Source organism: Telmatherina bonti (genome assembly GCF_933228915.1).
Source record: "Telmatherina bonti genome assembly, chromosome: 13".
Lineage (NCBI taxonomy): Eukaryota > Metazoa > Chordata > Actinopteri > Atheriniformes > Telmatherinidae > Telmatherina > Telmatherina bonti.
Window position 1 is genome coordinate 19,245,456 of NC_136611.1, and position 26,653 is coordinate 19,272,108.

At 39.1% G+C, this 26,653-nt stretch overlaps 3 protein-coding genes across 6 annotated transcripts in view; 2 read left to right on the top strand and 1 right to left on the bottom strand.

Annotated features, from left to right (window-relative positions):
• smtnb (smoothelin b) overlaps positions 1–1,842 on the top strand; it is a 44,038-nt gene extending 42,196 nt beyond the window's left edge. For 2 of the 4 annotated variants that reach the window (XM_079251544.1, XM_079251542.1), the window contains one exon: positions 312–1,842. In XM_079251544.1, the coding sequence (XP_079107670.1) occupies positions 312–465 (154 nt within the window). In that variant the 3' untranslated portion in view covers positions 466–1,842. The remainder of the gene's footprint in view (positions 1–311) is intronic. The other 2 variants (XM_079251541.1, XM_079251543.1) reach the window with 1 other exon arrangement.
• Positions 1,843–2,127: 285 nt separating this feature from the next.
• Positions 2,128–5,918, bottom strand: selenom (selenoprotein M). Its single transcript, XM_079251871.1, has 5 exons — positions 5,759–5,918; positions 4,984–5,019; positions 4,738–4,772; positions 4,561–4,639; positions 2,128–2,739 (listed from the first exon to the last, which is right to left on the bottom strand). Exons 1-5 carry the CDS (start codon positions 5,852–5,854, stop codon positions 2,509–2,511), a joined length of 477 nt encoding a protein of 158 aa, XP_079107997.1. The 5' UTR covers positions 5,855–5,918; the 3' UTR covers positions 2,128–2,508.
• Positions 5,919–14,629: 8,711 nt separating this feature from the next.
• Positions 14,630–26,653, top strand: inpp5jb (inositol polyphosphate-5-phosphatase Jb; the record flags this gene model as incomplete). The annotated part of the gene is made up of 12 exons (XM_079251658.1): positions 14,630–15,126; positions 19,986–20,093; positions 20,285–20,393; positions 22,826–22,942; positions 23,693–23,868; positions 24,315–24,426; positions 24,812–24,921; positions 25,129–25,330; positions 25,657–25,794; positions 25,923–26,006; positions 26,088–26,192; positions 26,342–26,653. The coding sequence occupies 12 exons, from the start codon at positions 14,630–14,632 to the stop codon at positions 26,651–26,653; spliced, it is 2,070 nt and encodes a 689-aa protein (XP_079107784.1).

Below are 26,653 nucleotides of genomic sequence, written 5' to 3' on the forward strand. Positions count from 1 at the left end.
ACAGTTCTTTTTTTAAGACTGTTTATTGAACTACATTTCCAAAGTTTATTTATACAGAGCTTTTAAAAGGTTTTCCACAAAGATGTTTAAAGAAAATATATTTATAAAATAATTCAACTAATGAGGAACTGATGAAAGCTGGTTGTTTTGTTAACTTTTCTAAACCATTTTATTGGTTGTTTATTGGTGAATGAAAAATCACTTAACAATTGTTTGTTTTTTTAAAAATATATCGTTTCTCCCACCTTTGTCTCTTTCTCATCAGTTTATCATCCTTTCCCTCATACCCTGTGGTTTATGCCTGTTTCCAGGACCTACGCCAACTGCATGCCTTTGCTTGAAGTGGAAGACATGATGATCATGGGTAACAGACCAGACTCCAAATGTGTCTTCACCTACGTACAGTCTCTGGTCAACCACCTGCGCAGATACGAGATGGCCATGGGTCTCTCCTCTGACCTTTGACCTGTGATCAGTGGGCATTCAGGCTGGATGTGGTGTTGGTACCTCCTCCTTTTTTTCAGCTTCCCTGACCCCCTTTCACCTGATGACCATCTCCACTCTGACAGGCTTTGTCAAATAGTTGCACATCTCTGATGGACAAGTTGGGGATTGTGCGTGTGTGTCTATAAGTATCAGTTTGCTTAGCGTAAGCAGTGATGATATGTATTCATTATTTCAGCTTGCTCTATGTCAACAGAGTTTAACGTCCAGTAACAGATTGCTTAAGTTTTTTTAAAAACCTTTTAATGTTTGTTTTTTTTTGTTTTGTTTTTTTTATTCAAACATTGCTTCAAACAAGGTTCAGTCTGCAGGCGCTATTGCTTTGTTAGTGCACTGAAAACACCCAAAAAGAGACAGAAGAAATATATTTCTGTGGCATTTCCTCTTGTAAAGCCACATTTTTCTCTATTTTTTTTTCTAATTATTGTAATTGTGTTAGCACTTGTATTAGTAATTCCATTGAAAGAGAAAAAAATGTCAGAACACATGGCACACATTTTTATTTGGTACTGTATCTTTTAGAAACAAACTTTGATTGCTTGAATTATAGGATGTCATTTCCATGCTGAGGGAATCAGTTGCCCTTTTTTAATACACAAGTATAGGACTTCATTATTCAAGTGGATTTTATGTCATTACTGTAGTAAAGTGATGAGTTTATGTGTTTCTGAACATCACAGAGCTACTGACTACAACCTCTTGTCATTTAAATTGCTATAGTAGTGCAGCTGAACAAAGACTGAATTGGATTCTGATGTCTTACGGCTGAACTGTACCATCTCTTGATGTTTACTGCTGCATGACTGACAGCAGAAGACCTCACTGCACTGTAATCATCACTGCATCGCCTGCCAGACACACTCATACACAGCTCCTTTTAAAGGGCTCTTTATTTATGCTAGAATAATTTTAGAAATAGTTTTTGTTTGTGTGTACATTAGAGTTTTAAAAGTTATACTTAAAGTATGTTGATAAGCCGAAGTTACAGCAATATGATATCTGAAAGGAAAAAAAAATTCTACTTCACGTTTGAAGACCATCTTTCAGTATGAACAGGCAAGTAATCATGATTGAAAATTTATTTAACAGGAGAACAAGAAAAAAAAATCAGGGTTTCTATGAGATGGTGTTTAAAATTTGGTTTTGAGCTGGATTTTGTTTAAACCTGTTGCTGAGAGCTGTTTTGGTAGATTTGAGAAAGTATTTTGAACTGCTCCACTGCTGGCAACTGATAAACAAAAACCTTCACAAAGCAGTTTTGTGTGTTTTGTATATAAGAGCTTAAACACTACAGTTTCATGTTACTGTGCACTACAGTTAAATGTGAATTAACTATTAAACCAACTTGAGAAGTAAATGTGTTTCAGGAGAATTACTGCTTTGATTCATCCCATAGAACACATTGTTGTTCATATTTGTGGAGAAATTACGAGTTGAGAAATCCCAGAGCTAAACTAGGGAAGCATAAAAGAAACAACAAAATGGGTTTTCGGATTAGTTTTATTATTTTCTTTCCACTTGTGTCCTCTTGTGTGCATCAGTCCAACCCACTAGAACAAATTGCATCAGCCTCAGGCCCGTCAGACGATTTTCAGCCTGAAGCGTCATTCAGTTCACAGCAGGTAGGAGGTAATCACACACATACACACACACACAAATACAAAAGGATTCCAATGATGAACAGAAGACAGATGAATGAACCACAAACTAAATAAAACACACACAACTTTACACAACTACTCTTTGTGTAAAGAGCAGAAGAGCACAAAAACTGCCTGTTGGGTTTAAAGCTTGCATAAAAAGGAGCCAGTGGCATGACAGAAATGTGCAAATTCAGATTGGATCATTAAGAGGCTTGTGGATAATTTAAGATAGTAGCCTTTCCCCAAATGCTGACTCATGATCTGCTAGTCTTATTGGGAACTTTTATGTCAACAACTGCAGCAACCAGCTGATCATGGAGCAGCTAGGGTGCAGACGGACCATTTTGTCCTCTCAAACAGGTTATAGGTCAGTGTGTTTGATTTCTGCTTCAGGATTTGAAGCAGGGTTTTCTCTATCAAAAGAGGCTGTGGATGATTTGTAAGCAGGCTCCTCTTTAAACGGGCTGTCTTTGGCAGGTGAGAAGCGAAACTCCTCTGGCACCTCATCTTCTGGCTGAGCCTTCTTGTAGAAACCCAGTTTTCCCAGCATGTCATTAATCTCAGCCTGGGTCATGTCAGACAGAGCAATCCGCTGTGAAGGAAACAACTGCACTTTTACTGACTGGTCGCAATTCAAATATTCACTTCATATATTAGTATAGTACATTTTATTAAATCAATAATAAAACTTAGATCTATTAATGCATCAATAAATTACGTATACTGCAACAAAAAAATTCATAAGCACAGATTCAGTCACTGTTTTTTGAGCTCTCTTTAGTTTTGTGGAACATTTTGCATCTTTGTTTTGGGTTTATAGGCTGCACATACTGCCATCTTAGTTCAGTCTCTGATTTTGTTTACAGAAGGGAAGTGAAAATGCCCTGAAAACATCCTGAGGAACTGTGGACTATCTCTTAATCTAAAGAGCCAGATATTTCCCCCAGGAGTTGAGTAAAGCCAAAATAGAACTAATATTATGACTCCAAATGAGTGTTTCATTTACTCCATTTCTGCTGAGTGCACAAAGGCCAAAATACTCAGCTGAAGGAGAGCAATATTTATTTATTTAAAATAGTCTTGGTCTTAGTGTGCCCCTAAGACAACCGCTTATGTATAACTACAAATCTGATATGGGCCAATGTAACTTTTCCAGAATCCCTAAAAAAAAAAAGCTAAATACATGTCTTAAAAAAACTATCTACATACCATAAAGTCTATATAGGCTTCATAAAACCAACACTAATCAATTGTAAGAATGAATAAATCGATTCTGTAGGGGAAAAAAATCTGTGGCCTCCTTGCTCCCTTTAACATGTCTCACGCAGTGCCATGTTATGAGATAACAAAGGCTTTTTTCTCTGTACATAAATCAGTCACATGCACACACACACCAAAAGCTGCTTAGTCACCTGCAGATCCTGTAATCAAATGAGTTTCTTTGTGAGGGTTTTTTTTTTTGGTTTGTTTTTTTTTCTTCAATAAATGACCTGCCACTGTCCTAAATTTACATTAGTCCTGAACTGAGTCCTTTTTTTAAAATATTTTTAAATACGAGCAACTTTAAAAATGCCTTTACAAAACAATGCTGGCACTTAAGGTAGGGTGGGACAAGTGATTTGCCAAGGACACGAAAGCAAAAGAGATTAAGATGTGTTCAAACTAGCAACTCCAGCTATTGGATCACTTGCTCTACCACTTGAGCCACTGCTGGAATGTGGAGTTACATTTGTTGTCATGCTCAAAGGAATCCACTTTGATGTGAAGGGAGGACAAAATCCAAAAAATGGAAACTATCCAGGTCCAGGCACTCAGTGGTTAGAATTACTTCCTCAGGGTGCCACACCCTGAGGAAGGCATAAGTTGATACACGTTGTGTTGGTGTACTTTTATGATTCTTGCCCATTTTCAATAAAGGCCTTTTAATTCTAACCACTTTGAGTGCCTGGACCTGGATATTTTCCACTTTTGGATTTAGTCCTCCCTTCATTCTTATGCAAACCCTTCCATGAGTACCAGTGGTTGGAGGGATACCCACAGCACACTAGCCATCTCCTTTTCAAACTTTTCTGGTGTATTATAAAACACAAAAAATTAATCTGGAACTTCAGATTAATATATTACAGATCTGTCTAAAATATGCCGATTTTTTTATGTATTTATTTTTTGCTTTTCTTTGTTAAATAACATCATTTGAATGATGTATGCCATTTTCTGTTTTTGAAGTATAATAACTTTAGTAATAGTCTTGGATTTAAAAAAAATAATCAAGTAATTCTTTAAATAAAACTAAAATAACATTTGCCATAGGTTTCATTTAGTTTGGTGTTGATTTAAGCAGCTTAAATCAAGACCACACTACTTTTTTATTTTCTGTAAAACAAACAAGTGAAGTACAGCAAGCAGAACTTACATCGAGCTCTTCAAAATAATGATTCAGGAGGACAAGCTCTGGATCAGCACCAGGAATGTGCTTCATGACCAGGTTATGGCTGAAGTAAGGACAGTCAAGGATTATTATGAACTTTTATGTGTGTATTTTTTAACTAACAGTACTCACCAGCAGGGATATATTTGAGTCAAAGGATACTAAAGCGGAATATCCTGGATCACAAAGGCTTTGACCTGCAGACAGAGGTGGGGATCAGTGTTTTAAACTCTGAGCAGGTTTCAGTGACAGATTTGCTAGGGATTAAATGGAACTCTGGATGTAAAATGTAAAATGTTTCTCAGAATGATCAGTTCTTTAGCAGGGATTATGCATTAGTCGGCTTCTGACACTGGCTCTCAGCACCTTGTCTGTTTTGAGCCTGTTGATTATAGCAGGACAACTTACCTCCCTGAGTCTGTTCAGCTGTCATCCACCACATGTCTGAAATAAAATGAGACCGAACATCACGCAGAGAAAACATACACAGCTCATGTGTTAGAAAGGAGACCAAGATTGATCATATGCGTTTTAGTGCATATTTTCATTGTGATAGCATTTCCCCGCTACAGAATCTGGATTAATAGCCTTGCTCAGTAAATCTTTCTTACTCCTTAGATACAAAAGCACATACTAAGTTAAGCCCCTGGGAAGGATGTTCAACCTATTTTAACTGAAATCCAAGCCTCAGCTATGAGGTGTAACCAACACAACAATAGCATCAGATAATGCCTTTTGTCTGTGATGCTGGAAATTTGGTGATAGAGTTACATCCTAAGGGAGAAAATGCTAGGTCTCACAAAAAGAGGGGTTGAGTTTCAGAAGCTTTTGTGCTGGAGTATGATCTACTGTTACACAACCTGACTTCTCTCTTTAACTCACTGATCAACAAGTCACTGCATGGTAGTTTGGTATGGTTATTTCTATGTCTACATGCAAACAACTGTTTTGGAGTATTTATGGTATTAAGAATAACATACATTACAACACCCAGGAGAAATACTCTGGTATGCGCCCAACACTGACATTTAGCTACAGAAAAGCATCCATTCACATATTTTTTTTCTCAGCCTGATCAATAAAAAAGTGCTCATCGTCTCGTTTCTTTCACACTATGAACATGTAGTGATAAATTCTTCCTCCCAGTCCTCTATATCGCGGACAATGCAAACATTTCGTGTACCTCCACCCTCGCTTTCGCCAGTCCCTCCAGTTTCTTCAGGTCCACGTCATAAGCGGAGGCGCAGTGAAGCAAACTGGTGAACACGATCAGCCACATTCTTCGTCTCAATTCTGGCTGCTGAACATGAGTTGACCTGTTTCTCGGACCGGTACCTGCAGAGATATTTATAAATAACTGAGAAGAGAAGAAAAGGAGGAGGAGGAGAGATGATGAGCAGCTTTGTCACGTCCGGACCTCTTGCCACGTCAAAAATCTCCTCCTGGGGAGAGAGGGAGGCGTAGAGAGGACTCTCATTGGCTGTTTGGTGCCTCTTCATCAAGATGAGGTTTATCCTAAACTTTTCATACGCAATCTGTCATAAATTATTTAAAACCATGATAAAGCTGAAGAATTGACAGCTAATTCCACACATTTATTGAATGTCTTTAGCCAGGTAGGCTTGAAAGTGCTGTTTTACATTGTAGTAACAAACGCAAAAGCATCAGGCACAGAAAAAATAGGTTACTGCGAAGACCTTCATACATGTGGCTGAAACTGGGATGTCGGGAATAATAAGACAATACTTTTTTCTAACTGATCCAAATTAATGGTGGGAACTTTGGACTATCAAGTCATGTGAGTGTCGTGTGAACATTTTAACACGTGTTTTTGGAATATCCTAGTATAGGCTGCTTGTTTTAATTAAGTTATGACACAAACCTTGAGGCAGTTTTTAGATTAGACTTTTTTTTTCAATCTTACTCCTATCCCAGTTTATTGCAGTCCTCGCTAGAATAAGCTCCATGCAGTTTTTATGCAGGTTGCTTTTGTTAAGGAGTAGAACCAGGTCCCTAGTCTGAACCACTATCTTATGATGTGGCAGTTGTTGAAAACACGGTTGGTATTTGTTAAACATCCTTTCATGCCCTTTTTCCATGTGGGTCTTGCTGCAGTCCAAGTCGCCACAATCATTAAAAACTGCTTTCAGGTATTTCTCTCTCTCTCTCTCTCTCTCTCTCTCTCTCTCTCTCTCTGGGCTTCTGCATTGATGGAAGTGTTGCCTGCCTGACCATGAAAGGTTCTGATGATTCAACCTTTGTTCCAGAGGATGATGGGAATTGAAAAGGAGGCTCTGATTTATGTTGTTTTCCTCTAGACTCAAATCTGCAGACTTCTGTCCTCTGTCCTGTTGTTTCCATCTTATCATGTGGACTTGATGCTTTTGTCCATCAAACTGATGTGATCGATGAAAGTCAGAATCTTGTTCATTTCGTTTTGACCCATATATCATTCACATACCCGAACCAATGGCTTGGTCTGATTCCTCAGAAGAACCTTCTTTTCTGCTTCTTCAGTGTAGGTGAATCACACAGTTTAACAATCTTAGCTCTGTGTTCTGCTCTAAAATGTTTCTTTTTATCCAGCTGTTAATCAAATACTGTTCATGCTGATTTCACATGACATAAAATCAATTTAGTTACTTTTATGTACCCTCCAACTATCCTGCTCATTCCATTGACTCTAGTACACAGCTTTACCATCTTATCACCTAAAGGGCAAACAAAATGACTTACAGTCATACACATATGCGCATGCACAGACACAGCTCTTGACTCATTAATTTCCTTAAGGTCACAGACATTTAAGAGGTTACAGAGACTGATGAGATATCCTTCGGTCTTGCCACAGCAACATATTTTCCCGGTGTTTGGCAAAGTTTAGTGGCATCACAGCTTCCTTCAAATAATGTGTTTTGATTATCTGTCAGAAAACACACCTCTTTTAAGTCTTTATTTTGATGTATTATTTGTAGTAAATGTAATTATTGAAATAATGAACAATGAAAAAAAGTGCATTCATGTTATTACTTTGTAATAACAACTGTAGGCAAATTGACAGTCTATAAAATGTGCATAATTTCTAGTTATTTCTACATAATTTTCCCCATGTAAGTGCACTATTAGCATCAGCTGAAGAAGATGACTGGCCATTGGTTGATTGCTCTGCAAAGAAATAAAACTTGGGGGGCATTTCTTAAATAGATCAGTACTGAAACATGATATAGACTACTCTACAAACCCAATTCCAATGTAATTGGGACATTATGTGAAACATAAATAAAAACAGAATTCCAGGATTTGCTAAACTTTTTTATGCTAACATTCAATTGAACACACAAAAAAGACAAGATATTTAATGTTCAGACTGATGCATTTATTGTTTTTTGCAAATATTCGCTCATTTTTAATTTGATGCCTGCAACACATTAAAAAACAAACAAAAAAAACAGACAGGAGCAACAAAAGACTGGGAAAGTTGAGAAATCCTCAGAAAATATCTGTGTTAACATTCCACAGGTGAACAGGTCAATTGGAAACAGGTGAGTGTCATAGCTAAGTGGAAAAAGTCCAACATTTTTTCACAAGCAAGGATGTGGTGGGGTTCACCACTTTGTAAACAACTGCATGAGTCCAGCAGATTAAGAACTTAAAGTATGGAATTTAGGGATATCATTTACAGTCCATAATATCATCAAAGACTGAAAGAATTTGGATAAATCTGGAAAAAAACAACAACACTGAATTTCCATACTTTGATTTTTTAGAGGGCACAGCATTAAAAACGTATCACTCTGTATAGCATATTACCATGTGGGCTCAGAAACACTTCAGAAAACCATTGTTAGTTAACATAGTTCTCTGCTACATATACAAGCACAAGTTAAGAGTTTACCATGCAAATGGAAAGCCATATGTCGACAACAGACAGAAAAGCCAGGAGGGTCCAAGCTCATCTAAGATGGACTGACACAAGGTGCAAAGGCTGTGGTTACACAGTCCACAAGGCACCATTAATGCTTAATGGTACAATCAGGTGTTGGAACAACATGCTACATCCAAGAGACAATGCCAAGTTTTACAAAAGATCCCAAACATTTTGGCATAAGAGATTTTATCTGATCAATACAAGGCTCATTTGGGGCTTATAAGGGGTCCAAAAATAAAGTTAACCTACAGGACAATGTAATTAGTGCAGTTAAGGATTGTGAGCATTTTCACCTGTCAGATGAACAATAATAGCGTACAAAGTTTTTGGACAGTTTCAGCGTGAGAAAAAAAAAAAAATCACATAAAACAGACCTCTGTGGATTATACAAAGCGCGTTACCAAAGCAACCACTAGGGGGCAGTAGTACCTTGTAATAGACCAACAGCACATAGAACTGCAATTAAATCTTTGCGGACAATTTGATCTCGCGCACACACAGCGGCTAACTGCTTGCACATTTAATAAAAAACAGTGACGATTCCACGCACGAGCTTGGTACGGACAACCGTCCTCCCACAAATACAAGCCATGTTCGCATTTTCAGTCCTCTCTACCTGCCGTAGTTCTGTGAGCTTCAAGAGACTGCACTGTAATCATCAACCCAGCAGTGTTGTCAGACAGCGGCTGCTCGTTCACGGAAGCGGCAGCTCTCGCGCTGTCCTGAACGTCTTCTGTAATTTGAAGGGCACGACTGAGCCGTGCTGCAGCCTGTGTCTTTAAACGCAGGAAGAAGCTAAACGCGTGTGTTTCTAAGAAATGTAGACTGTGGCGTAAAGCTGTCGTCAGCATTGCTCCAAACCTACCTGCACCTCCTCTCTGCCATCTCCCCGCCGAGGAAGGAAGAAAAGAAGGAAGGCATGAAGGGAGCAACGCGCTGAGATGCCTGTGTTTTCTTCTTGGAGGCGGCAGGAAAAGAAAGTTCACTGTGTTTTTGTGTGACAGGGAGTGAGTCTTATAGATTCACATCTTGTAGTTAGGCTTTCGGCTGAGCGACCTCTACGTCTTCAGACACGTTTTCCTCAACCCAGCTGTCAAAATCCGCTACACAGAAGAACCCAAGCAGGTAAAGGTGATGATTAATCAGCTACACGCATGCGTTATGCTCAGGCTTGAACCCTATCAGCGGCATTTTGGGTGATAGGACACGTTAACATTGTTTATTTTTATTTTTCATCCACTAGAAATGCCAGAAAACTAATTAGCATCCACGGATGAGTTTATTTGAAAATGGATATTAATATGGATGTGTGTTACAGCGGTTGTTTATTACTTAAAGCAAATTATAATTAGGAATAAGACAGTTTCACTATTGTCCCGCTTCAATGCCACAAGTAATGCTGAAACACAAACACACACAGGCTCTGTGATATTTTCCTCCCACTTCTAATCTCTAAACACACAAACATATGCAGACACTGTCATGCCACATGTCTGAGATAATATCTAATGCAAAGCACAGCCCTGTTAAATGACCTTCATGCTCTTTCAGCTCTAAACTGTCCTTGATGTAGGAGTGGATTTTGGTCAAATCGTCTTATTTTTCAGCCGAGGCTCCTCTTTTTTTGTTACGGTAATATATTGTTTCTGCCTTAAATGAAAGTATACATTGTAAGGCTTGTGTTTATATATTTGCTCTATATACCAGATATTCTGGGCCATATCCAGCCTACAAAAAAGCAGATATACCTGCCAAACTAGAGACGTATCTCTTGGTTGCCATATTTGTTTTATTTTTTATAGACCATTAGCAGCTGTTCCACTTAACCAGAATAGAGATTTATTATAGCTGCAAACCATTTTCCTGTAGCTTCACAGGGCCATACCTGGTCTCAGCAAGGTCTGCAAGCATATTTGTGGCAACACTGGAGTCTAAAACATTGTGTCATTTCAGATGTGGTCATTATAACTCAAGTTTCCTCATATCTAATGGAATAGCAGCCACTGCACCGTGAAGCTTAACAATATATGTAGAAATATATGTATTGCTGAATGATTGGCACATATGAGTTGAGTATTATGATGTATGATATTCTTAAATTTTTATTACTAATAATTAGTGTGACTATATTTGTAGGAATTATGATAATGGTGGTATTTGTTGGAAATTCCTTTGGGTATGGAGAAGGGATGAGATTAAATGAGTGTTGGCTTTCTCCCTCTCCTTTGGAACGATGTTACATTTCTATATTTTGGTTTAATTTAGTTGTTTTTGCCTTTATGTTCAAATAAACTCTAGAAAATTAAATCTAATTAAATTAAGCTGCTCTTGCAGAAAGAAAAATTTGTCCAATGAAGCAAGCTCTCTGTGAGACAGTTCATAATACTGTGCACAAGCAGAAATTAGTACACAAACGATCAAATTTATTCTCTCTAATGAGCTTTTGCCATTGAATTTGATTCTTTGTCTGGGTTATTCCGATTGCTTGACATTGCACGGTTATTTGCAATGTGCATATTTGGAATTTAAAAACAAAATGCTGCTTTTGCAACATGGTGGCAATCCTCTCTACATAGACCCTTTTTAAGAATAATTCTCAAGCCACTACATGTTTACATTTGATTGATTTTGTGTTTTTTTTTTTTTATTGGCAAATAATGAAATTGCAATTTGCTGTGCCGTTTTTCTGTGCATCAATTACAGTGCAGGATGTCAACGGGCTTTTTAAGTGTTAGACTGTGTGCAAAATCATTTTGACATCCTGCAGCCTTCACTATGACCTGATCAGAAAGATGAAGCCTCCTGGATTACTGGCAAATGATACACCATGGCATTAGGACCTGGAGGAGCCATTTACAGCTGTGTGCAGCAGCTGCCGGTGTCGTTTCTTTCCGGGTCATCATTAGTATCCCTGTCACAGGGGCATATGGCTCTGGAAGCCATCATCACCAACGCACTGTTTAGTTGTTATTCCAACAATAAACACCAAACAGAGCAATATGTAAATCAACTATATCTAGCTATGCAGACAGCATTTAAAGATAAAGATAATTTAAAGTAAGAATCTAGATATAGATAAGAATCTTGATTCCGTTTACATTCCTGAAGCAAATTAGCTTCTCACTATTTATTTGAGTCAGTCATCAAAAGCTATCTCTGTTAATTAATCCCACCAAAAGAGCCAAGAAGGCAAGCTAGAGCCTGCTGTTTGTGTTGCACTACATCCCTCCTGGCTCTACAAGCTCTCACAGCCTCAGGAATGAGCATGTAAACACTATGACACATTTGTTATTATCAAATCATTTTACTCTTCCCTCTGTGTACGTGACTAGAAAAAGAAGTGGTCATCTAATGACTGATTCTGACACTTACTTATTTAAACATAATGATGACATCAAGCTATCACATTCTACAATACTAGAATATGTTAAAAATATGTTATGTTCACTCCCCCTCACCCCATGCTTCTAATTCCATAAAAATGCATATTTCCTAATATTATGATCCGTGTCTGTTGTGACAGTGGTTTTTGGAGCTGTGGCTTGCTGAAGTCACTGATAGTTACTGGAAGGTGGTTGGCTGAGTGAGACAATGCAGAACATGTCGCAGAAGGCACATTAAGTATCACCTCAGAGTGCAAGGGAGGATAAGGGAGGAAAGGAATGGAAATATTTTAGAACATGAGTTATTTATATATGTGTGTGTGTATATATATATATATATATATATATATATATATATATATATATATATATAATTAGTATTGTGTGCACATACACATACATGAATGCGTGTACACGCGTATCTTCACGTTTACCTTTCTGAGTAGAGAAAACACAGGATGGGAAAGTAAGAGACTGCATGTACCGAAGGTGGTTTGTATGGTACAATGATTCTTGGGAAGGAAGTGGAAAGAGAAAGGATTAGAGAAATGGAGTGATAAGAGAGCCAGAGAAGGGGGATTAAAGCTTGGATAAATAGACAGTGCCAGAGGGAAGTGTGAGAGGATCAATTTAGAGACATTCTGCAAAGAGACATAGTGTTGTCACTAAAGGGGCTGTCTCTGTTGGCTGTCCCACCCGCTTCCCCTTAGCTCGTTTTGCACCCACCCACTACCACGTGTGCCCACTCACCCTCCTCCCTCCCCACTAAATGCCATATCTAAACCTCAGGAATACATCATGCCCAGCCAGGCACCAGGTTATTGGTGGACTAAAGAACCAGCATGCTTCTGGGCACATGTGGAATACAGAAACATGTATGAAAGTCATGGCCTTCATCAAGGTCATGTGAATAATCATAAGAGAGCTCTGTTATTTCTATGTCCAAAAGCAGGAAGCTCTTTCAGCCCAATGACTCAAACTATGTGCTGTATGCACAGGATGTTCCCGCAGTGTAAAGGGTGCAGTGTGTTATTGTATGACATTTGCTCCCTAAGGGCTCCTCAATCTCATCAAGAATTTTGTAATACTAACATTTAAGGGTTACATTTATACCACCACTGCCTGAAGTATCGGGGTCATGCTGTCTCGGCTCAGATCAGATCATTTAAGCTCAGAGGTGTTAACATGCACACAAGATTGTCCCCAGTAAAGCAGAATTTTTTTAAGGGATTCAGTGTAGTCAGTGTGGCATCGTTTCATTTTGTTTAGATTTGTCCATTCTTTCCAACCTTCTATTCTGTTCCCAGTGCATGTTGAATCTCTCTGCAGCTCTTTTTCTCTGGACTTTTTTTGTGTGTTGTTATTTTGCCATTCTGGACCATGCAGTGGTTCCTAGTGCATGCATGTGGCAGGTGCTCTGAGCTGATATGAACCGACAGAGCAGGCAGCCTAGGCAGAGCTAGACGGGATGATAAACTGTGTTTGCCAAATTCTTACACAAATGAGGTTACAACAGTAACAGAATATCCCTCTTCTGTGTGTGTACATAGTGTGTGTGTATATATTAGGTTTTTATTTCTTTCGAATCAATACATGAAGCTTTGTTTAGCTTTTACCATGCCCATGAGAATGCAGGTAATTGAACAGTCATGATGAGGATCTGAATGACTTCATTGTCCTGCAGGGTCACTAGGATCTCATGACAGTTTTACACTCATAGTTGAATTGACTTGTCATTTGTTAAGATCTAGTTTTAAATCCTATCTGTGCGTTATACCTTGTTTTTATTGTATTTTATCTCGCAGTTATATCTGGCCTGTCCTTTTCTACCTTAAAGGGATACCATGAAACTTGACCACTAGGGGTGCTAAACCCGTAACTTCCCACAGGCCCTACGACACTGTTACAATCATTATCAACATCATCTATGAGCCATAATATTCAAACCTATAGCTTGCATAAATGAATGCGATTTTCACTACAAACCTATTGCCACATAAAGCTTATGCTAAATAACAAAATAAAGACACAAACAACGTTTTGTAGTTATTCAGGCACTTAATGCCATTGTTTTAAAAAAACGCCGGCTGAAAGATGTGGAAAAAGTACATAACAATTTGGTACGTTTGCACAATGGGCAAAGAGCTAACTTAGCAAACTGCGGCAAACAGAAGATGGGTTGTCCATCCACTCTGTTCTTTCATCAGACTTCAATGAGCGAATTCTTTACCAAAATTGTCTCGTGTCTGTCCTTTGGAGCAATCTTTTTCCCAATTTCTCTTTCTGGCCTCTTCAGACACAGTTTTGACTTTATTACCTTGTTCAGCCTGTTGCAAAGTTTCATTTTAGGAGGAATAAAAAGTAGCACTAAGCAAAACGCTCTGTGCTTCTAGAGGGGTGCCGTAAAGAGCTCAACTTCATATCTTATGTGACCTTGAGCCTTTGCCTTATGGCACCATGTGTACACAGAGTCCCGCAAAGTTAGAATATCTGGTCTCTGAAAAGGGCTTCCCACTTGGACCACCAACATGTGTCAAGCTCAGTATATTGACCCCAGAAATCATCCATTATTACTCACATTCAGCCAACATTTGGGTAAAAAATTACATGGTATCCCTTTAAAGACAAGAAGGCTCATCACTTAGTTGTGTAAGAGGCTGGATGATGAATTCCTGAAGTTTAAATATAATGTGCAATTTGCAAATGGAAAAATTAATCTCTTTTCATCTTAGAAACCACAGCAATGGACCAAGATAAACCGAGCCAAAGCCAGACACAAGAGGGCAATGCAAACAGTGAACTCGAGGCCGCAACAACAGCTTCAGCGCCAGACTCAAACACAGCGACTCCAACTACTGATCCCAAGACTGCCCATCCTGCAGCGCCCCACAGACCTCGTCGGCCCCAAAGAAGCGCCAGAGTTGAAGGCTCTGTAGATATCTCAGAGCTCAAAACTGAACCCGTTCCTTTAGCAAACCAGGATGAGAGCAACCCTGATGGTGCTGTAGCAACTCACATAAAACCCACTCAACCTGCACTAGCCAACCTCATGGGAGAGCATACTGGGCCCAACATTAAGGCACGCCCCAAAGGTCCAGGTCACCATCCTGTTAGGGCTGCCTCAGTGCCCCAACCACCTGCAAGCAGGCCAGTGCCTCCTCACCTGGCCCCTTACTCACACAGAGCCCTCTCTGTGGCTGGCACTGCTGACACTCAGCCTCAGACTGTGGAAGATTTCAGGTAAATTTCCTTATCTCTCCGTATGTCTTGATATTCTTGTCTCAGCATTCCTGCATAAACACGTTATTTTCAGACAGCTGGAAGATTAACACAGAATTAATTTTCATACACTAGCATAAAGTAGTATATAAAAATAGACATTGCAGGTTTCATAATTTCAGTAAACACTAAACTTTAAACTTTTGATAGTTTTTCCCTTATTTTTGGAGTCGTATATTTTGCACACATTTCTGGACTACATTGTCTAATCTTTTTCAGGGGTCTAAGACAATATTTTAATTAAATCTCAAAGCAGTAGCATATCATTCATTTGTATCATTAGTGTATTTTGTATACTCCCTAATCCTGTTCAGGGCCATGGGGAAGCTGGAGCCTATCCCGGCAATCATTGGGCGAGAGGCAGGGTACACCTGGACAGGTCGCCAGTCAATCACAAGCAGTAGCGCATGCAGTAGTGTAAAATTTTAATTGGGTGGTGAAAAAAGGCAGAAGTTAATTTTGGGTGACCAATCAATAGATCACGAGGTATAATATCAGTCTGGATCTTTAACTTTGTTTAGAATCACAGTGTGAAATATAGAGATTTGGGATGTCTGGAAACCTTTACATAAAAGTTTTGAGCTCTTCCCTATGTCAAAAACAAAATATGTTTCTGGCAATAAAAAGAAAGACTTTAAACATTATTTATATTGCAGAGTAAATTTTCAGAAAGCCCAATGATCAACCAATAAACACAACTATTCCTGTGTTGTAGCTGCTGAGATCTACTTGCAGATATGTGCATCTTTTTTAAGGGGAACAAAAGATTTACCCACCACACCCTCAAACTTCGTTACCCCAATCCTGTGTCCACCCACAATTCACACACTGCTTAGTCATTTATATATCGGTGACTTTATTAAACAAATACCTCAATGACATTTATTATAACATATGTAAATTAATGTTAACTCTTTATTTATATTGATCTTTTTGAATGAACTATAATAAATCAATAAAAATGAAAGAAAAATACTATAATGATCCCGGAGGGAAATTACAAGTTGTGGTGCTGTTATGGATGATGCTATCCAGAATTTTGCAAGAATCCGGGTCCATCTTTGATATCTTGTAAAACCTGTTGGGAATCGAAGTTATTCCAAGACCCATTTGCAGAAAAAAAAGAAAAAATCTTTTTTCTTTCTTTTCCTTTTCCTTTCTTATTTTATTTTTTTTTCATGAGGACAGTTTAATTCTAGAGACACCCTACTGGGCTGACGAGTAAGTCTCATTGTCTGTGTTACAGAGCAGATTACCGTATTTTCGCAACTATAAGGTGCACTTAAAAGTCTTTTATTTTCTCCTAAACAGACAAAGCACCTTATAATGCGGTGAGCTTTATGTGTGTACCGAGTTCCAAAATCTATAAATGTGTGACTTTGATGAGCGCTTCGCTTGACTGACTGAGAGCGTTTCCGACACACTGCTTATATAGATAAAAGACAGACGTAACAGAGGGCAGCATGAGAACGTTAAAGGGGGAAGTGTGGGAGTAAAAGAAGACGTTAAGGGCATGCCCTCAGTAGGTATATAGTGCCGGTATGTGCATTATGCAAAACATCGGTTTGTCTAATCACCCCTTATTAAAATGGCACCTGCGAAGAGACACGTTTACGAAGCACAGTTCAAACTCCAAGCTATCAGCTATGTGGACAAACATGGGAATCGAGCAGCCGTGAAAGAATTCAAGATCAGTCACTGTGAAGAACCCAACACGGCAAATGAACTCTGAGCTTGCTACCATCCCAGGAGGCTTGATGAAGGAACTCCAACTGCTGGACATTGGTATAAACAGGGCGTTCAAAGTAAAGTTGCAAACGGCGTGGGAGCGATGGATGACAGATGACGAACACAGTTTTGAGGCAGCACCAGGCGAGTTACGCAACAATTTGTTAATGGATTGCGGATGCTTGGGCTAATGTGTCTGCTTGCACTGTTGTTCGAGCTTTAACAAAAGCCGGCATCATTTAGGAGGAGCCACACGGCAACGAGACTCACTCTGACAATGGCGAGCGGGAACCCGGTGTGTTCGATGGAGAACTAGCCAGGCTGTTCATTTCAGATACAGAAGATGGGGACTTTGATGGATTTTTGAATGAGTGTTGATCAACAACATGAAAAACATTGGTAAATTCTTCAATAAAGTACAACTAAACTCTGTTTTTCTTCCGCTGGCTTTTTTAAAACACACGCAAGCTAGAATGTTTTAAGCTAGAGTAGCGGTATGTTTTACCATGCCCGCGCCCTAAAATCCGGTGTGCGTTATGTATGTGTTAAATACAGAAATAGCACCTGTAACTGAGACTGCACCTTTTAATACGGTGGTTGTGAAAATATGGTGCATATAGAGCAACCACAAAATACTTTTTTCACTGTTGATGAAAGTACTTCATATGTGCTGTGATGTAGTTTCCAGGGCTTCAGGTATGGACATCTGGCTGTACCTACCTGGTACGCTTTTCGTGTGTGTGTGTGTGTGTGTGTGTGTGTGTGTGTGTATATGTGTGTATATATATATATATATATATATATATATATATATATATATATATATATATATATATATATATATATATATATATATATATATATATATATATATATATATATATATATATATATATATATATATATATATATATATGATTGATTGACAATCTGTTTCACATGCTGTTGTGCAAATGGAATGGACAACAGGTGGAAATTATAGGCAATTGGCCACAGACCACTTCTCAGTTCCGATGCTTTCTGGTTGATGTTTTGGTCACTTCTGAATGCTGGCGGTGCTTTCACTCTAGTGGTAGCATGAGTGAAAGGGGCTCAGGTAGTGCAGCTCATCCAGGACGGCACATCAATGTGAGCTGTGGCAAGAAGGTTTGCTGTGTCTGTCAGCATAGTGTCCAGAGCATGGAGGTGCTAACGGGAGACAGACTAGTACATCAGGAGATGTGGATGAGGCCTTGGGAAGACAACAACCCAGCAGCAGGACCACTACCTCCTTCTTTGTGCAAGGAGGAACAGGAATAGCCCTGCCAAGGCCCTGCAAAATGAGCAGGCCACAAATGTGCATGTGTCTGCTCAAACAGTCACAAACAGACTTCATGATGGTGGTATGAGGGCCTGATGTCCACAGGTGGAGGTTGTGCTTACAGCCCAACACTGTGCAAGACGTTTGGCATTTGCCAGAGAACACCAGGACTGGCAAATTCACCACTGACGCCCTGTGCTCTTCCCAGATGAAAGCAGGTTCACACTGACCACATGTGACAGAGGTGACAGAGTCTGGAGACACCTTGGAGAACGTTCTGCTGCCTGCAACATCCTCCAGCATGACCGGTTTGGCAGTGGGTCAGTAATGGTGTGGGGTGGCATTTCTTTGGAGGGCAACCCTCCATGTGCTCGCCAGAGGTAGCCTGACTGCCATTAGGTACCGAGATGAGATCCTCAGACCCCTTGTGGGACCATATGCTGGTGCAGTTGGCCCTGGGTTCCTCCTAATGCAAGACGATGGACCTCATGTGGCTGGAGTGTGTCAGCAGTTCCTGCACAGGAAGGCATTGATATTATGGACTGGCCCGCCCGTTCCCCAGACCTGAATCCAACTAAGCACATCTGGGACATCATGTCTCCATCCACCAATGCCAAGTTGCACCACAGATTGTCCAGGAGTTGGCAGATGCTTTAGTCCAGGTCTGGGAGGAGATCCCTCAGGAGAACATCCGCCGCCTCATCAGTAGCATGCCCAGGCGTTGTAAGGAGGTCATACTGGCACGCAGAGGCCACACACACTACTGAGCCTCATTTTGACTTGTTTAAAGGACATTAAATCAAAGTTGGATCAGCCTGTAGTGTCGTTTTCCCACTTTAATTTTGAGTATAACTCCAAATCCAGACCTCCATGTGTTGATACAATTGATCTTCATTGATAATTTTTGTGTGATTTTTTTTTTTTGGCACGTTCAACTATGGAAAGAACAAAATATTTAAAAGTATTTCAGTCTTTCAGATCTACTTGTTACTTTAGTGTTCCTTTTATTTCTCTGAGCAGTATATATATATATATAATATATATATATATATATAATCTGAATTAAACAAAAAAAAAAAAAAGCATGATCTGTTCAACACATGGTTACATGTAAATTAATCATAGCAAACTAATCCTTATTGTTAACACTAACAAAATGACCAAAGAGGGTTACAGGTAAAGATTAACTAGCAACCAGAGTTGTTATCAATATCACATTTTAGCGTATTTGGGATACAAATCAAAACAAAAAATATTAAAAAATAAATTTTAAATACCATAATTATTTCAGTTGCATTTACATAACTGATATTCATAATTCCATCTGGATATTTCCACGAGGAGATATATGTCCCAATTTCATGAGGCAAGATTATTGGGCGCTTGTCTAAAAAAAAAAAAACTGGTAGATTTTTCGCTGTGTATTTCTGAAACAAAACCTTTAAAAGGGGTTTGAGAAGTCCATTAATCTGTCAGCCAAAGTAGAATGAAGCACGATATTCACTACAAGAGTGATAGGTAAGTCAAACGTGTGACAAACTATCTACCAAATTAATAAATAACCTAAAAACTCCAAATCTTGATCCAGACATGGCTGTCACTTAATATTAAAATGAATTACAATACATTTGTAGATGTAGTCAAAAAGAATATTACCCAAACCCTAAATGTTTTCAGAAACATAAAGAGTACAATCAGCTTTTTATAAAACTTTGAATTTTGCTACACACTTTGGCACAAGTGTGTAGGAGATGAACATTTGAGAGAGTTATATAACACCCTCTGCCAACAGGATACACATCATCACCTGGAATGTGGGCTCGGCCACACCACCTGATGACATCACAGCTCTGCTGGGGCTGAATGTGGGTGATGGAAACACAGATATGTATATCATCGGGTAAGTGTTTTGTGGTAGGTCGGGTCATGTAGATCTGCCCCACATCAAAACTAGATGATGTTTCAATAATGATGTTTAAGTGCACCTTTATTCATCCAGCATTGCATTATCAAACTCTTTCATTTGCTTCTCCCACATCTTTGTACCCTGCTGACACTTTTGCTCTGCTTATTGTTTTTTTTTTTTTCAAGGTTGCAGGAAGTGAATTCTATGATTAACAAAAGACTGAAAGATGTCCTCTTCACAGACCAGTGGAGTGAGGCCTGTATGGAGAGACTCAGCCCTTTTGGTTATGTGCTGGTCAGTAATGCTTTTTGTTAGAAATACATCTGTTCTCATTTACAGTGAAATGCTCAACAGCAAATATTGTACACACTACGTTATCACTGGTGAAATTGCCATTTCTAGCTGGTTAGACTGATTTTGTTTCCCAGCAACAGATGAGATAATGATTAATACCAGGCTTATAATGTCAGCATATCTCGTATCTTCTACTATCTGTCAAACTGGGGATGCAAAGTGAAGCTCTTACCAACTCTTAGTCTTATTTTCTGTATCATCTATGGCAGAATACTCAGTGTCATAATGTTCTATGAAATAAGACAGGGGTGTCCAAAGTCGGTCCTCAAGGCCCGCTGTCCTGCAGGTTTTCGATGTATCCCTGCTCCAACACATCTGGCTTCCATTAAATGGATCCAACAGGCAATGAAGTTCTGCACAGTGACGAATTTATTTGAGTCAGGTGTGTTGGAGCAGGGTTGTGGCCCCAGAGGACCAGAACTAGATGTCCCTGAAATAAGGCAATTAAAACACAGACATATTTAGATAAAATATCAGTATTAAAAACAAGCCAACAAAAAAATTCTGCTGTATTGTTGCTTTCCATTATTTAATTTTTTCAAAGCCACTATGGTGCAGTTGTAGTTACTGTTGGACTTGGTGCATCCAAGACAAAGCTTGGCTCAGTTGGCACGGTGAGCTAGAGCACACAAATCAGCTGTTGAGCTGGAAGTGCTAGACAAATGATTCCCAGGGTGCAGTTTTATTTTTGGACCATGTTGTTGTCAGTGTTGATGGGCCTCTGACAGTGAGACTGATGCTGTCCTGCAGCTGTATCATGGTCTGCTAGGTTGGTTTAAATCTTGGTAAAACCATCTTTATTGTGTGCTTCAAGCAGATATGAATACAGTGAGCAGAGTATGTCTAGCTCACGAGTAGAGGGACATACATGGTCATTTTAGGAAGTTGTATCATGACAACATACTCTATAGTGGACAGACACGTAGCAACAAGACATCTCATTCTGTTCCTTCTGTTCAGAGACTGTCTGCTTCCAACAAAATTATCTTCATGTTGAAGCTACACCTGCTGTAAGCAAAAGAAAGCCTCCTAAATCAGCCTTTCTCTTCAGAAAGCTTACAGGACATTTTTTCTGCCTATTCACCATGCAGTTTTTCTGCTGACTGGCACCACAATTTCTGTTTATGTGCGCTAACGTGAGCTACAGTATACAATTTGTGATGGCAGCATGGTACCATTCCATTTGTTACATTGTGGCATTTTATGTTTCAACTTATTTTGCTGAATCTAATTTTAGGTCTTTAAAAAAATACTGCCTATAATGGCTGCTCATTTAATTCTGTTATAAACCATGGGAGAAGATAATTATTCTGTGGTCATTTACATTAGAAGCTGGAAAGAACTTTTATTTACCCTTACAAATTTCCAGGGTGTTCTGCTAACATTGAAGTGGGTTCTCATTGTTCATTTTTCTCTATTTTTTTTCCGCAAGACCAAACAGACAAGTCTGCATGTTGGCATTTAGGATTAAACAGTTTTAACAGTTTTTCTAAGCCAAAATATTGCTTGCAAAGAGCTTGTACTACTCGCTGATACTGAACGCTGACACAAAAACATGCATCTTGAAATATCCACTGTCTGTGTCCACACTCATACCAGAAAATAAAGTTGGCTGTTTATTTTTCAGTAACATCCATTATGCAACAAAGTCATTCAAATAGCCTTGTACTATACTAGCAAGAGGGTTTGGTCACGTGGATGTGTATGCCTCTGTTACTGCCTGCAGGCCATTTCAGTTCGGGTGTTATTGTGCTTCCTCAGATTGTGGTTGGGGGTTGGGATGTGTAAACGACTGGACAAAGGGTGAGGGAGGGGGGAATGTTCATATATTGAATGGAGCTGACATGCAAATTCCAGCTTCACTTAAGTGTACATGTCAGATTCCTTCCCATCTTTAACGGTACAAAAATATCTACAGTTTTTCATGCTAGAGGAGCACTAAAGTCAAGATCTGCATTTCATTCTTATGTAGGACAACAAGGAGCTGGATGTTAGAAGAACTAAAAAAAAACTAAAAGTCTAACCATGAAGTACCGTTACTCCTAGCTTTTCTATCTCTTTAAAGGGGTTTGAAACTACACAGAGGCTAAATCACAAGCTGCAGCATGATGTAGCATCATTGATGTGCAAGGCTTCATGTTAAGTAGAAGTAGAGCTTGGCCCCAGGCTCTTGCAGGGCACCATGGAAATGCAAAAGGGCAGAAAGAGGGATAATGTGAGAAAGGGCCAAGATTTTTTGTGTTCATACAGTTATGCTCTTTTGCAAGTGAAATTTGCTGAATGAATCATGCAAAGTTCTTTCTTGTATCTCTTCTGACATTTTATGTTACCCATAAAGTTCTGTCTGTCCCTTTTTGCCTTTTGTCCTTCAGGTGACATCCCAGAGGATGCAGGGGTTGCTGCTTCTCATCTTTGCTAAATACTTCCATCTGCCCTTTCTCCGTGGAGTCCAGACTGAAACCACACGCACAGGCCTTGGGGGTTACTGGGTAAGATGGTCACGGACACCAGCATTGTATTAACAAAACTTTACAAAGTTGAGCAATATGTGAAAATTCACTATATCTTTGTGGTAGTTTTATGCTTTTCCTGACATTACTGATACTCTGATATAGATTTTATAATTTGCTAGTGAAATTCTGCCTTATTTAGTCTCATCAGCATAAAGAGATATATGTTTTATCTTACCACAAGTTCCTCTAAATGCTAGGAAAGCCAAGCCAACTTTGTTATAAGTTTAATTTCATGCTGAAATGGAGGTTTGCAACACGTTACTTTAAAACAATGATTTGATCCTAGATTGGACTAAAATCAAATGACTCCCTGTTTTAATCTGAATATTTACTTTAATAATTTATTAGCTCAAATAGGCAAAAATTATACTGGAGCATAATTTGTAATACTGTGTCAGAGCAATTGGGTAGTAAGAGAGAATCCAATGACTCATTTTGTCACCTGCTGTGCACTTCACTGCATTAAATATTGATAGTGTTTAGTCTTTAATAAGGACACTTCCTGTTTTTCTGTAGCTGAGAAAAAAAATTACATACATACACATTTTTTTATCACTGATGACAACATATTTGTTCAAAAAGCACTTCCTTTATTTATTAGTAGTTTCCTGCATCTCTTTATGTACTTATTTGTTTCTGTACTAAATTAAAAAAAAAAAAAAGTCCCGTCACGGTTCATCTCATAGTAAGGTCAAGACCTTAACTTCTCTGCTTGTCTATGTTTAGGGAAATAAAGGTGGTGTGAGTGCCCGCATGTCTGTGTTTGGTCACAGCATCTGCTTCCTCAACTGCCACCTGCCGGCTCACATGGAGAACTCTGACCAGCGCATGGAGGACTTTGAGAGCATCCTGCAGCAGCAGCAGTTTGAGGGCCAGGCTGCCACAGGGGTTCTTGATCATGAGTGAGTCAGCACACATTAATACATGCATACACTGAGAGTTTAGAGTGCAATGTTTCTGCTAGGAAAACTATAATGAAATAGGATGAGCAACAGTAATGCTTCGATGTTTGGCTTTTATACAACTGCATTTTCTCATTGAAATAATTTATAAGGCAATACATAAGTTGCCTGTTGTTATGAAGTACTTTATCCTTACAGGTATCACAGAAAATACAATGTGTTTATCAGGAAGTTTGTTCTGAATACCACTGTTTATTATAATGTATCACTACAAATAATTTTAGGGATTAGAATGACTGAGTAATGATGAGCAGAGACTCTCAGCCTTTTAGTGATGAGCTACACATCTTTAGTAAATGTAGGCGTCACTCGATCAGCCATTTTATAAATCTTGAAGATTATAACTTGATATTCTTGCACAATTTTATTTTATTTTTTTCCCCCAGTCTGGTCTTCTGGTTTGGAGACCTCAATTTCCGCATTGACGACCTGGATATGCAAGTAGTGAAATCCGCTATTGATAACAACAAGTTTCCCATGTTGTGGGAAAAGGATCAGGTAAAAATGTAAAGTTATGGCTTTTATATGTGTGTAGAGGATTGTGACAAGTAATTTAAGCTGACCGCATGTGACCTTCTTGAAAAGGACATCTTGTACTTTACCTCATCTGTACTCCTAGGAACTGATTCATGTGAATGTTTAACTGGGTTACATTTTTAGAAAAGACCTGTAGTCAATAACTTAAATTTCCATTCTGAATTGTCTTCTGAAAAGCTTTTTATTCTGAAGTAAAGGATACTGCTTGCAAGGGTTGCAAACACACTCATGATAAATTGTCTTCTTTGATTCCACTAGAGGGCAGCAGAGTAAACCAGTCTTTTTCGAGCAGTTAGTAATTTGTTTTTTGAGTAAGAGATTTCTATTATTGTCATTTTTGTTACAGCTAAATATGGCTAAAGACAGTGAGACCGTGTTGGAAGGATTCCAAGAAGGACCACTGAAATTCCCTCCCACCTACAAGTTTGATGTTGGAACAAATACGTATGACACAAGGTTGGTGATGCCAGGGGTGCTTTTATAAATTCTAGGCCACTGACCACAGATCAGAGAGATTACATTCTCCTCTAAGAAAGGTCCTTACTATCCTGGAGGGACCATGAAAATCCCATGTTTTTCCTTTCATGTTTTATTTTAATGCAGGTTTTATGTTTTTCTTTGTTTATTTTCTCTCAAACTCTGTTTTTTTTGGCAACTTCTCAGTGGGAAAAAACGTAAACCAGCTTGGACTGATCGAATCTTGTGGCGTCAAAGAGCCACAGCACCTGTGGCTTCAAGCATGGGGAAGCGTGGCTCCATTTCAGAACTGACCAGTGGGACCAAAGTGACACAACATTATTACCGAAGTCACATGGAGTACACTGTCAGTGACCACAAGCCGGTCTCCTCTATCTTTACCTTACAGGTGGGGTATAATATAAAGCTTGTGTTGATCAGTCACTATATCGAGGACTTACATCTTTGAATGTTTTTGATAGTGGTGATACTCAAATATAATGATAATTTCTGTTCAGTAGCAGTACCTAAATTATATCCAAGCAAGTCTTAAGTTGCTAAACAATAACCGGCCAAGTTAAATTACAATCTATGCTGAATATGAGTTGTTGTACAAAAAAGTAAAAATTTGCATCTGTTTTTAATATATTTTGACAAATGACTCCCAAGTACACGGTTTGGTGTTACTGACAAGCACTTTAGCATTAACTGAATTGTGCTAAATACTCGTTGTAGTTCCCATACAAGGTGGATATGCCTCTTGTCACACTCATCGTGGAGGATGAGTGGACTAGTGTTGCTGATGCTACAGCAAAATTCAAACTGGCGCCCAACTATTCTCGCAGTTCTTGGGACTGGATTGGACTGTACAAGGTGACTCAATTTTTAGTCTGAACAATATGTGCACACTAACCTGGAAGCATAACACATCAGACCGTTTCTGTGCATCACCACTTTTGATCGAATACTTATGTTTTGTAATGTTCCGGCTGCATCCATAGGTGGGTTTCAAGCACCACAAAGATTATGTAGGGTATGTGTGGGCCAAGCAGGAGGAAGCTGATTTTCTTCGACAGGAACATCAGGTAATACAAATGTGTGGTGACTGTAGCTCGGAAATCATTTTTCTGTCGCATATGAAAAATTTCTGACAAACTGTTTTGCAGGTAATCTTTACAGAGGAGGAGTTGCCCAAAGGTTCAGGGGACTTTATCTTGGGTTACTATAGCAACAATATGAGCACCATTGTGGGTGTAACAGAGCCGTTTCAGGTAATCATAACCTGCCTTTTTTTTTCTGATGAAGGCAGTCAGATGCTATTAAAGCTGATAGTTTAATTTGCATTTTCCCTCTCCTGGTAATTTGCAGCTGTATCTCCTTATTTTACACTCCACTCTTCTTCTCTTTAATTTATATTCAGATCCAGCTTCCCACTTCAGACCATGATAGCAGTTCTTCAGACAGCTCTGACTTCAGCTCAGAAGACGACAGCACTGTTGTCATGAAGATGAGGTCCCGCAGTGCTAGTCCACATAAGAGCAAACATCGCCGCCATCGCAGTGGTAGCCGTAGTCGCTCGGGCAGCCGCTCGGGCAGCCCTGCACAAGCAAAAATGAATGAGCTCAACATTAGTGATAACACCAAGACAGAAAGTGAGTCTTCAGGATTTCCAGAAGAGGGCAGCAGCAGTCAGTCGTGTGTTTCTGGTGCCACAGAGGATTCAGGAGTGTGA